We start from the raw sequence: 13,559 nt of genomic DNA on the forward strand, positions 1-13,559 counted from the left end.
CAATCGAGGAATGAAAACATGGCAAAGGATTTAAAAGACATCAAGAAGACCATGGCCCAGGATATAAGAGACATAAAGAAGACCCTCGAAGAGCATAAAGAAGATACTGCAAGAGTAAATTAAAAAATGGAAGATCTTATGGAAATAAAAGAAACTGTTGGCCAAATTAAAAAGACACTGGATATTCACAATACAAGACTAGAGGAAGCTGAACAATGTCTCAGTGTCCTAGAAGCCCACAGAACAGAAAATGAAAGAACAAAAGAAAGAATGGAGAAAAAAATCGAAAAAATCGAAATGGATCTCAGGGATACGATAGATAAAATAAAACATCCAAACTTAAGACTCATTGGTGTCCCAGAAGGGGAGGAGAAGGGTAAAGGTCTAGAAAGAGTATTCAAAGAAATTGTTGGGGAAAACTTCCCCAACATTCTACACAATATAAATACACAAATCATAAAAGCCCAGAGAACTCCAAATAGAATAAATCCAAATAAACCCACTCCGAGACATATTCTGATCAGACTGTCAAATACTGAAGAGAAGGAGCAAGTTCTGAAAACAGCAAGAGAAAAGCAATTCACCACATACAAAGGAAACAACATAAGATTAAGTAGTGACTACTCAGTGGCCACCATGGAGGCAAGAAGGCAGTGGCATGACATATTTAAAATTCTGAAAGAGAAAAATTTCCAACCAAGAATACTTTATCCAGCAAAACTCTCCTTCAAATTCGAGGGAGAGCTTAAATTTTTCAGAGACAAACAAATGCTGAGAGACTTTGCCAATGAAAGACCTGTCCTACTTCAGATTCTGAGGGGAGCCCTACCAACAGAGAACAAAGAAAGGAGAAAGAGATATAGAGAATTTTAACAGACATATATAGTACCTTACATCCCCAATCACCAGGATACTCACTTTTCTCTAGTGATCACGGATCTTTCTCCAGAAGGGACCATAAGCTGGGACATAAAACAAGCCTCAAGAAATTTTTTTTAAAAAATTGAATATACTCAAAGCACATTCTCCAACCACAATGGAATACAAATAAAAGTCAATAATTTTTGAACTGTAATTCCACTAGTTACTTCCTACATGATAAAAAATACACAAACTCTAAGGACAAATCAGTGGTTTTGAACTCAATGTAAAATAGTAATTTTAGACAACTATATAAAGGTGGGGGAATGAAGGAGTATAGGAGCATAGTTTATGTGTCCTATTGAAGTGAAGGTGGTATCAAAGAAAAACAAGATTGATATGGATTTAAGAGGTTAATTTTAAGCCCCACAGTAAACACAAAGAAATTATCAGAGAATATAACCATAGAGATGAAAAGTAGAGTTTGGGTTAAGAGAAATGGGGGAAGGGGCAATGGGGAGTTAAGAAATGAGTGCAGGGTAGCTGTTTGAGGTGAAGGGAAATTTCTAGTAATGGATGGTGGGAAAGAGCATTACAACATTCTAAACGAGATTAATCCCACTAATGAAAGGCTAGGGAGGGGTTGGAATGGGAAGATTTAGGCTGTATATATGTTTCCACAACTGAAAAAAAAAAGTCAGTCTAACTAGATGACAATTGAATGCTAAGGATGAACTTGGATGGGACTGGAGGATAGAGGACAGGTGGCTCAAAGGGACACAGGTGAGACATAAGCAAAAGGAAATATAGAATGTAAGCTTTGTATCATTGTTGAATCTATTGTACGTCTTAGCTGTGCTTAATGGGATTGCAGAAAAGAATGTTCTTGTTCATGGGAAGTGTATCTATGAATTATAGTGTATGCTCAAGGATGTGTGCAGCTAACTCTCATATGTTCAGAAGACAGAGCAATAGATGATGGATGATAGATAAGGAAGGAGAGAGGGAGGGAGGGAAAGAAACAGCAATGTGACAGCATGTTAAATTTGGTGGATTGAGCTATCGGGGGAGGGGTGTCAGGGTATGATGGAATTCTGTGCATGGGGCTAGTATTGTTTTTGCAACTGTTCTTATAACTTTGAATTTATTTCAAAAAAAAAAAAACTGGCCTTGCACAACATAAAGATGAACAGTAAAATCCATGCCAATATTATAAAATTTTATTTTATTTTATTTTATTTTATTTTCGTCATTAAAAAGTAAATAAAATTCACCATGACAAGTCAAGAGAGGAACCATGGATGAGAGGAAAGGAAAAAAAGATTTGTTTTACAATTTTTAATGGCACCTTTTTCTTGTTGTTGTTTTTTTTTCTTTTAAAGAAGCAACCCTTATTTTCATTTTGCACTGGGCTTTGAAAATTATGTGGCCAGCTCTTCTTTCCCCACAGAAATACTCAACTCTCTATCAAGAACACTTCTTGATTAAATTCAACATCCGTCCCTGAACAGGTGTGATAATCCTCTTAGAGCAAGCTAAAAAAAGGTCTAATAATATGTATAAAAATATTTTCATATATATGATATTATAATTATTTTTATATTAAAATGTATATATGATTTACTGAGCCTCTGTGAGGCATTTTTTTCAGTCATCTGCAGGCATTGTCTCCTTTAACCCTCACAGAGCCCTGTGAAGGGGGAACATTGAATATCCTCATTTTGCAGGAGAAGAAAACGAGTATTTGAGGGGTAAACATGCCTGAGGTCCCATGACTGTCAGTGACAGAGCTGGGACTCGAACCCAGATTCAGAATCCCCTGTCTGAGCCAGGCCCTCTCCTCACACACCCTGCACAACCACTGACCCACCATCCAGCTCAGAGAATTTAAATTATAGAGATCAGCGCAGATCGGCTCATGGAATAAGGCAAAACTAATGTACACTACCGTGTGGCAAGGAGAAGAGCCAAAAGAACCTAAATGTTCCCAAATATGGTTCTGTTTTGTTAAAATTTGCATATGTGCATAAATATGTAAACTATAGCAAAACCCAAAAGATGCACAGCAAAAAAAAAAAAAACTGAATCTTAACTTGGGGTATTCAAATTATTACAGGTGATTTCCTATTTCTTTTTTCTTTATGGATTTTCCCATTTTTCTGCAATGAATGCATTCTTTTTTGGAATTACAGAAGTACTTGTTGCTATAAAAATGAAAGACAAACCTGTTCCTAAGGTGCTTTGACAGAGTAGTCGACTGTCAGTTTCTGAGATGCTCTCTCTCCCTCCGTCCTCTCAGAGTCTCACGCTGCCCCCTCTCTCTCTGTGGCTCCTTCTCCACCTCTCAGTTGTGTCTCAATATGCAGACGTGTTCCTGCATCTGTGCATGGCCACTTCCCCGCAGGCCACTCCTGTCTGCTTGGAGCCTGTCCTCTGCCCCTCCCCCAGGGCATTATTCTGATGGTGAATTTTAGGAACAGCCTGAAGGCCAACAAGAAAGGACCTGGTTGTAAAAATACTGGTTCTGGTGTAGAATGGCACACCCTGTGGCTATGAAAAATGGCCCCGTGGAAGGACATTTAATGACATGGAGAAATGCTTAGGCAGGCTGTAAACCAGGACATTTAAGGTAATTTAAAAACCAGGCTTGGCTCTGCATGGGAAACAAAAAACGAAGATACAACATGCATCAAGAAGTCGTATGTGTAGTCTAATCCCGTTTACCTAAAAGTGAGCATGTGTTTTGTTTTGTTTTGCTGTAACCAGGACAAAATAACATACACCAATATAAAAATAAGATAAATAATAAAGTAGGAGCAAAATAAAGCAATAAAGATAAGACAGTCTCCCAAGTGGTCAGAGTCCAGGCTGGGAGGAAGTGCCGCCTGCCCTGGGGAGGTGGGGGGCGGAGACGCAGCAGCCCCTGTGGGGGGAGACTCAGGTCCGGGAAGGGGCCGAGCTGCCTGCTCCCTGGAGAGACCCTCCATAGAGAAGCTGCTGCGTGGCTCATGGCTCCCCCCCCACCCCTGGACACAGACTCTGGAGGGGTCTCCTCCTGGCCAGTAAGAGGGAGCTGGACCTGCCTTCCAGGCTGAGCGGGTCGGGTTGGGTGGGGTTCCGGGAGGTGCTCACAGCCCCAGGGCAGGGGGTGGGGAGAGGGGGACAGGACCCTCGTCAGGACTCATGAGTTTACACACCTGAGCACAACACACCCGCACACAACACAAACACACACACACAGCATTTGTTTCCACCCACCACCAATGGTGATGACATTGGACCCCGACCCTCACCTCTCAGCCATCCCCCTTCCCAGGCTGCCGGATCTGCCCTGATCCCCTCCCCACCCTTCCCAACCCCTCACTTTCTTTCCTCCGTGAACCCATGTCCTCCCCAACACACAGGGCTGTCACTTTTCACTGGCGGCCACAGGTTAGTATCCTTGTCTGCACCGAGAGGCCAAGAGGGGACCCAGAGGCTTTGCCTGCCCATGTCTGGGGGAAGACATGTCCTCACCTACCTTCACATCCACTCCAGGGAATTTAGAGGCGCTGCCACGAGACATTCTGGGGCTGAGTGCATCCCCATGTTCTGGGCTCTGCGGTAGTCAGGGCCCAGTGGGAGATGTGGACCCGTCAACCAGACTCTCACAACCCAGAGTGGTCAGGGCTGGGGTGAGGGGAGGCACAGGGGCTTCCTGGAGACAAGAGAGCTGAAGGGTGAGTAAAAGAGTCACTGATGAGTGTGGATATGGGGAGAAGGAACCAGGGATCAGTGTACCAGGAAAGGGGAAGAGAATTTGCAAAATCCTAGAGTTAAGAGAGAATGCGATACATCAAGAGAGCTGTATGTATGACAGGGGCACAGAGTGTTTTTTGATAAGTGAATGAATGAATGAACGAATGAATGAATAAGGAAGTGCACAGGGTTATTGGGTAGGGTAGGTGTGGTACAAAAGAGGTCAGATGAGTCATAAGGACAAGTTCTTGCTGCAGTGTCCAAGAGTTTGAACTTTATCACAAAGGCACTGGGGAGCCACAGAGGGTCCTTGAGCAGCAGAGGGCAAGGTGGACTTTAAAAGAATCCACCTAACTTTCATGTGAGGATGGATCAGAGGCTGAGCCACCAGGGAGAAGGCTGGGCTGGAAGAGGATGAGGAAAGAATGGACCAGGGCAGGGGGCTGAGGCAATGGGGAAGAGAAGACAGGCAGGGACTCATTTAGGAACTAGAAACTCTTGGCTTGGTTCATAGTGTGTCTGTGTTGATCTCTGTGTCTTCATCTATTTTCTCTTTCTCAGCCAGTCTGCTGGCCTGTGGGACCAGCCAGGCCTACGGTCAAATCTTCATCAGCCCAGACTCGCTTACAGGGCTCCAGGAATATAGGGCAACCCTGATCCTTGAGAATGCCCCAATGGAGGCTCTGGAATACAGCTGGCATCGGGGTGCAGACGATAAAGAAGAAAACATGATTGTCAGCTACAGATGCCCCTCTAAGTCCTGGCAGGTCAGGCCTGAGCACTGGGGTTGGGAGAATGTGACTCAAGCAGGCAACCTGGTCATCCGAGGTGCCACATTAAATGACACAGGGAACTACACTGTGCATGTAGAGGCCAGCAATGGCACCCAGAGAGTAACCGGCTGGCTCGAGATTGAAGGTACGTTGGCCTGTCACCCCATTTCTCAGCCCCAAGGAAAGCGGGAGATGAAAGCTTTGGGCAAAATAATCCCGTCCATCTCCAGGACCATTGGGAGCCTTGGCAGGTGGTTGTTTAGCATCTCTCATGGACACAAGTCCTCACTACCTTCAAGGGTTCTGGTTTCATAGTGCAACTGTGTATTGGTTATCTATTGCTGTGTAACAAATGATCCCAAACATAGCAGCTTAAAGCAACACCCGTTTGTTATCTATCTCACAATTTCTGTGGGTCAGGAAAATGAGCCTGGCTTAGCTGAGTCTTCTGCCCTTCCTCAGGTTCACGGCCAGGTTCATTTCCTTCTGATTCTGCGACTGAGGGCTCCAGCTTCTTCCTGGTGGCTGACTGGAAGCCCTTGATGCAAGAGGCCACTGAGGTTTCCTGCCACAGTACTGAGCTCACAGCATGGCTGTTTGCTTCTGAAGTCAGCTGGAAAATCTCTCCTCATCTGCTAAGACCATCTTATGTAACGTAAGCTAATGAGGGGAGTGACATCCCATCGCCTTTGCCATATTCAAAAGCATAGAAACAAGTCACAGAGCCAGCTCCAGGGGTTGGAGATCTTGGGGCGCCTTAGGGTTCTTAGCTCCTGGGGTCTCCCCAAGCTAGGGCAGGGGAGCGAGGGTTTTGAAGACAAGAAAAGCTGTGTCACCTCTGTAAATGCTGCATGGCTCTGGGAGATTGTTCTCCCTCTGGGATCCTCAGTTTCCTCATCTGTAGAAAGGGGAAAATACCTTCCTCTGTGATTTGTTGTAAGGTTGGAGGTAGTATTTGTAATAATGGGAGCAATTATTCTGGCAGACCAAATGCCACTTTTTGCTCTGCCTTTTACCCTTGTCTCCGCTGATGGGGATGTCCTGGATTTCAGGGTCAGAAGCAACCGTTAGGCCACTCGCCTAATTGATCATGGCTGTCACCATGGCAATGGCTCAGCACATCGATGGGCTCAGACAAGGGCCAGCATCTCCCATGGCCTCATTGCCCTCTCCCAACTTCCCTGCCCCCCTCAACTCCAGGGCTGCTCACCTGCCAAGAGCCCAGACCCGTGTTGCAGCTCTTGACTTCTCTGAGAAATACCATCCCTCCCCCCAAAAAAAAACCTCACTTGGAGAAGAAGAGAGCTTGGAGAGGCAGGCGGCACCCCAACCTCTTCCTTCCTGCCTCCCCAGAATTGGAAAAGGACCCTGACATCTTGGTCAACACCAGCTCCAGGGTGGAGAACATGGACGCCACTGAAACCATCTGCTACACCAACATCACCAACATCACGTGGTTGTTGAATGCTGTGTGAGTGTCCAGCAGTGACCAGCTGATCATTTCCCCAGATGGCAAGACCCTCATCATCCGGAGGCTCAACCACCACGATTGGACACTTCAGTGTGTGATAGAAAGTGTCCTAGGGATTCCCCTGAAAAGCAACCTCATCTTTCTCAACGTGGCCTGTGAGTGGTCTGGGGTCAGGGGATGATGGACACTGAGAGTGAAAGAGGCAAGGACAGGGCTCAAGGCTGGAGGGGTCAGCAAGAAGATGGAAGAACTGGAGAGAGGTGAGGTCATGGGCCCCTCAGCCAGCCTGACCTGTGCTCAAATCCCAGCTCTGCACTTTAGCCTTGTAGACTTAGAAACTGACCGCACTTCTCAGAACCGCAACCTAGTCAGTTTTAAAATGAGCATCTTTAGCCCTAAGTCAGATTAGACAAGATCAGTGTGCGTGTGTTGGAGCCTGGCTTTTGTGTAAAGAGGGGACTGTATACAAACCAGCCATTTCTTAAACTGATGTTCAATTCATTAAGCTTTAAAAAGCTTCATTTTCCCTAAGCTTTTAAATCCAGCTCCTTGGTCTTTCCACTCTGCTCTTCTAAGTTTAGTAAAATCCACCTTCACTTTTGGTTTTACTCAAATGGAACCAGCTATAGCCTCTTGGTCCTATCTAAAAACTTAATTTTACATAGCATACATTTTTTTTTCCTTGCAGCCCTTCAACTGCCCACCAATCAAGACAAGCTTGTGACTCAGAGACCTCTTCAGATCCCTCAAGAGATCTTGTAAATCTAATAATTTGAAGTTATAAATACAATGAAATTCAGATTCTTTGAAACTTTTCAGAACTCTTCACAGACTTTATCAAACTCTATCACATCTTCAGCTGAAAATCACAAATCTAAAATCGGTTTCACATCTGGAAAGAGAACAACTCTTTTAGTTGCCTGCTCTCCTAACTGGGGGCCATGGGGGGCACCCCCAGGGAGCCAAGGTCTTGGCTTGGACAGTGTCTGACCTCTAACAGCTGTTCACTGGCGGGAGGCTGCAGGCACTCAGGCCAGTTCCTCCTGGGCTATGGAGGGACCTGCTCAGTCTTTCCGTAGGTCAACAGGTGACTCAACCCCCAATCCTCCCCACTAAGCCCCATTTTTCTCTTCTACAAAATGGGTCAATAATGGTACTGACCACATGGGAGTTTTGTGGAACAAGTAAAATACTTGCAACAATGCCTGGCACACAGTAGGTCCAATGCATTTGCTTTTACTCTATAATAGCAACTGATAATGGAAGACACTATTATTACTATCATCGTTGTCATTGGCTCAGCTGCCTTACCCAGTGTGGGTCCGGAGGTCAGCTCAGGGGCACCCCTGTTTGAAGGGGAACTACACACAGACCAAAGACATGAGATGGAGCTCTGAGCAACATACCCAAGGGGTCAGAAGCTTAACTGGGGAAATCCTGCCCTGTTTCTGCAGACGGGCCCAATAGCGTGCGGCTGCAGACAGCGCCCAGCAACTTCAATGGCGTCCTGTCTGCTGAGGTCGGCTCCCAGGTGGAGATGCGGTGCGTCTCCTCCTACTCCATCCCAAAGCCCAGTTACCGCTGGATCCACAATGGCTCCTCCCTGAGTTCAGAGGCAGAGATGACCTTCCCGAGTCTGGCCTGGGAGCAGATGGGCAGATACAGATGCATCGTGGAGAACCCCGGGACCCAGCTGATCATGTACGCGGACGTCAGCATCCGGGTTCGCTGTGAGTGCGGCAGCCCCACCCCCCCACCCCCCTACCCACCCCATCCCCAATCCCGTGCACGTGCTCTCCAGGTGATCTCACCTCCGCACCTTTCCCAGGCAGGACCCTCATCAGGGGCGACGTGTCCGCCTCGCCACACCATGTTCGCTTCAGCTGAACTAAACCCTCCCTTTCTTCCAAAGTGCAGGTCCAAAGCTGCGTCCTCTTGGGAAGCCTGCAGAGCCTCGGGGACAGGATTAGCCAGCATTTACGGAGCTTTTACAGTGTGCCGGCTGCCATTCTAGCTTGAGTGACCCGCACAGTCTCCGTCACCTGCGTTAAGCAGATGTGGACACTGAGCCCAGGTGCTGGCGTATTTCATTCAAGGTTCCAGCTGTAGTCAGCAGCGCAGGCAGGATTCGAACCCAGGCAGTCAGCCCCAGAGCTGGTGCCCTCAACTGTTCCACTCGGCTGCCTCCAAGATGAGGAAGTGGAAAGACATGGGGAAGGGAGTTAGGGGAGGGGATGGACAGATTTTCTGTGGTCACAGAAGTCTGATACTTGGCTCAGGGGTAGGTGAATTTGTAAACAGGGAAAGCACCTTTTCAGCAACCTCCCATCTAATCTTTTGAACCAAGGAGAGAGCCGGTGAATGGGGTCGACAAAAGCAGGGTCAATAGAACCCAATGACCTGGCTTGAATCCCAGCTCTGCTGAGGATGATCTGCATGAATCAGCAGCAAGCAGTTTTACCTCGCTGAGCCTCAGTTTACCAGTCTGTAGCATCAGGAGGGCTGATGCGAGGACAAATGGAGACACTGGACAAGAAAGTGCCTGAACAAATGCATGAGACATTGCACGAGAAGCCGTCAGCCTGGCTCCTCCCAGAGAAAACCACCAGCAGATATGAGAGGTGGGCTGGAGATACGTATTCAATCGCTCCACGTTATTTACTAAGCACCTACTGTGTGCCAGATATGGATGCATTCACATGCCTTTCCACTCCACTGGGCTACCAGCAACAGGGAGGCAGAGGCTGGGCAGTTCTTTCCACCCTTTGTCTCCAGTGCCTGACGCATGGTTGGTGATCGATAAATAATTGTGCCCTGAGTTAATGACCTGACCCTGTGTGGCCAGTACACACACACACACACACACACACGCACACACACACACACACACACACACCAGCTAATCTCCATTCCCTAACAAGGGTTTATTCTCCAGAGCACTTATCTCTGCTTTTCATATTAAATATCTCTCTGCTGAATTGTCAACTGTCCACTACCCAGCTAGAATGTCTGGTACATAAAAGGTGCTGAAAAATGTTGGAAGAATGGATTTGTGGGTGAGTGAATGAATGAATGGATGAATGACAGTCCTGACACCCAGATGTCCTCTCTCCCTCCCCCCAGTGCTCGTCCTGACTGAGATGAGGAGCGGCTTCTACCTCTCAGGGCCCATGGTGGTGTGGCTCATTGTGATCACAGTCCTGGGTGGTGTCTGCCTCTGTGGAATCCTCATCTACGGCCTCATCAGCCATTGCTCCAGCAGGTGCCTGTGGCCCTGGGTCGAGCGCGGGATGTTGGCAGGGGGTCGGGACACATGAGCAAGCACCACCTTGAGAAGAGAAGGCAGAGCCAGAGGGGAAGGGGCGGGCCAGGAACCAAGATGTCAGGTCCTGAGAACCAGGAGCTGGACGGAAAGAAGGAGGATTCTGAGTCAGACATGCCTGTAAATATAACAGTGGGGATTCAGCCAGCAACTTCCCTTCTCTTCAGCCCAATTCCTTCATGTTTAAATGGGGATATGGAGGACAGCCTAGAAGGGCACATCAAGCACCCATCATGTCTGGCACATGGAAATCGTTCATTACCAAGTGAAGTGGGGGAGACAGGCAGCCCCCAGAGGCCAGCCAACAGTGTAGGGGAAGAGATGGGTCATGGGATGATGAAGTTGCAGGTTCTACCTTTAGCTGGCTCGGTGACCCTGGGCAGGTCTCTTCTCTCAGTCCTCTTCAGCCCCATTTGTAGGAGATGAGGAGTATGGCCTGTCCTTAAGGAGGAAGGGATTAGAAGCAAATCTGTGCAGGAGGAAGGGGCAGTCATATCCCTGGCATAGAGTAGAGCATAATTTTTCCATCTCAGCACTCTTGGCCATTTGGGGCAGATCATTCTTTGTTGTGGGGGCTGTCCTGTGCATTGTAGGATCTTAGCAGCATCCTTGACCTCTACCCACTAGATGCCAGTAGCAACACCTCCACCCCCTATTTTTGACAACCCAAAGTGTCTCCAGACTGTGATAAAGTGCCTTGGGGCAGCATAACCATCTAGGTTGAGAATAAATGGAGTAGATGTTAAAAATAACAGTGACACTGGTGATGGTTATGATAATGGTCATGATGTGATAGTGCCAAGAATGCTGGTGCTGATGATGGTGATGGTGATGATGGTGATGACAATGATGGTGATGGTGATGATTTTTATGATGGCAATGGTGAGATGATGGTGGTGATGACAGTGATAGTGGTTATTTTGGTAATGAGGTGATGGTGGTTATTTTGTTGATGATCATTATTTTCTGATGATGGTGAGGATGGCAGTGATGTTTGTAATGCTGGTGATGATGATGTAGAGGTGAAGCCCCAGATTCATCGTTTTGCTCCTGAGGTCCCACATGGGGAGGGCTTGATGTGAAGAGTCTGGATCCCCTCATCTCACTCTATCCAACACTCTCCTGCATCCTCCCATTTTCTTATTGACCCAAGATATGATTTCTTCCTGAATTTCTCTCCACAGGACTTCTATCCCCAAGACAAACAGTGGTATAGTAGTGTCCACCTGAGATGTGGAGGACAAGCAGATGGACAAACAGGTGAGGGGAGAGTGATGGATAAAGGTGGACAGCCACAATAGGGACCATTTAGGCTGGAAGGGACCCAGAGTTGGAGCCCATCCAGACACCAAGGTGGAGACAGTGAGGCTCCTGGAGAAGTCTGGAGACCTCAATCAAAGCTGGCTAATGGGATGCAGCCTGGGAAGGTTCATGCACAAATCTGTGAGCTCTGATACCAATGGCCTCTTTCTGCTCAGCTCTTTTACTTCCATCTTCTGTGTTTCTTTAACTTGACCCCATGGATACTGCAAAGATGTCCCACCTCAACATTACCAGTGAAGGAAGCAACCAACAAGCAGAGGTTTCTTAAATGGGCACAGCACACATTGAAATGGTCTGTCACCATTAGAAACCATGCTGGAGAAGGGTGCTACTGATGCAGAAAATGCTCACATCTCAATGTAAAGTTAGAAACCAATCATGCAAAGCTGCATCTGATAGGCTCATGGTCATCTAAAAAATATAGAAAGATTGATTTAAAGATTAGTAGAAATAAATATAATGCGTACGTATGTGTATACATTTCCCACCGTTTTATACATATATCCATAGATGTATGCACATGTAGTAAAAAACTGTGGAAAATATCAAATATAAGAGTGCTATCTTATTTTTATTTCCTACTTTATATTTTACTTTATGCTCTGAAGATTTTTTTCCTCACAAGTTGCATAATAATCAGAAAAAAAGTAATGAAGTTAAAACAACGTGAAGTCTGTTCACACTCCATAATGCCATTTGTGGAACTTTTTTCTGAGGCCCTGTTCATGAATGTGCCTCCAAAATATCTAAGCAAATTTGTTTATTACAATGGCAGTTACAAAAGAGAGTTGGGGAAGAGGAAGAGGGAGAGAGAAGAGGAGAGGGAAGGGGAGAGGAAGGCAGGAAAGGAGAAAGGGTGGAAGGGAGTGAGTGAGGAGGGGAAAGAAAGAAAAGAAGGAGGCAGGAAGAGGGGGAGGGAAGAGAAAGGAAAAAGGAGGGAAGAGAAGGAAAGAAGGGAAGGAGGTGGGAAGGAAGGAAGGAAGGGGATGGAGGGAGGGAGCAGGAGGAGGAGGAAAAGAAAAAAGCACTAGTGTAATGTTTTAAAATAAAATTGCTATGAAATATTGTAGAAGATTGTTGGATACATGAGCATCCAACACTAGGGGCTATGAACTGTCATCTCAGGAGACGTTGGTTCTATAGTGGCTGAATGACATCCTGCCTGCTTCTCAGCAGCACCCTGATTTCTCTAGGGTGACTGCCTGCCTTCATACTGTGTAGTCTTGGTTGGAGGTATTTTCAGCTGTCTCCCTCCAAGGAGTCAAAAGGAACCTAAGCTGAGTAAGGCGGACTTGACCTCTCACTGACAGTGGATCCAGGTGGGCAAGACAGGACTCAGAGTGCAGAGAAAAGGACCCCCCTCTCAGAAGGAAGTAGTGGAAAGGCCACAAGAGGGCCTGGAGGGCTTCAGCCACAAGAAGTCTGAAACTTCCCACCTCTGTGACCCATCCCCAGATATCTCCCCACAAATTCCCTTCTGCTGATGTTAGCCAATGTCACCATAGGCCTCAACTGTACAATTATGCAGACAATAAACATCAGATTTAGAGGAGAGTTCAATGCTGTGGGAGATATTGACATGATATTGAGTGGCAACATCTTAAAGGATGATTCCACTGTTGATTCCTAAACAGAATTTTCCCTGCAGCTCTCTAGAAATATTTGGTCATTTGGTTTGAATTGAAGGAGGAGGGTGGGGAGCTATTAGCTCGGGGGCAGCGTCTTTTGCTGGTCCTGCTGGTGGAATAGCGGGTGGTCGGGGTTATGGATGCTGTAGCAGACTGGGTTCAGTTCTGGCTTCCCCACTAACCATCTGTGGGGTGTCAGGCAAATAAGATGATCTCCCTATCCTGCTTCTTCATTTTCCTCTGTTGGGAGGAAATTCTCCACTGTGTTTTCTTTGACTGCCTTTTCCAGACTATCTTTTCAATGATGTTTGCAAAGTATACAACCTTGGAAGCTAAAAATAGGGTCTCCTTCCAAGCAGAGGGCAGAGGAAGTCTTGATGGGAGAGCATCCCTGGAGGAGGGCCTCAAGGGCAAGGACTGGGGAATGAATAAGCAGGGAGAGT

General features: G+C 46.7%; 1 protein-coding gene across 1 annotated transcript in view; it reads left to right on the forward strand.

The window, feature by feature from the left end:
- The window catches only part of LOC119521133 (carcinoembryonic antigen-related cell adhesion molecule 18-like), an 88,728-nt gene extending 77,889 nt beyond the window's left edge, over positions 1 to 10,839 (forward strand). Inside the window, 5 exon segments of the mRNA XM_037819197.1 lie at positions 5,161 to 5,517; positions 6,726 to 6,998; positions 8,298 to 8,573; positions 8,756 to 8,836; positions 9,967 to 10,839. Of these exon segments, the coding sequence (XP_037675125.1) occupies positions 5,161 to 5,517; positions 6,726 to 6,998; positions 8,298 to 8,573; positions 8,756 to 8,836; positions 9,967 to 10,160 (1,181 nt within the window). The 3' untranslated portion in view covers positions 10,161 to 10,839.
- The last annotated feature ends 2,720 nt before the right edge of the window (positions 10,840 to 13,559 follow it).

This window comes from Choloepus didactylus, chromosome 27 (genome assembly GCF_015220235.1).
Source record: "Choloepus didactylus isolate mChoDid1 chromosome 27, mChoDid1.pri, whole genome shotgun sequence".
In the NCBI taxonomy this organism is placed as follows: Eukaryota; Metazoa; Chordata; class Mammalia; order Pilosa; family Megalonychidae; genus Choloepus; species Choloepus didactylus.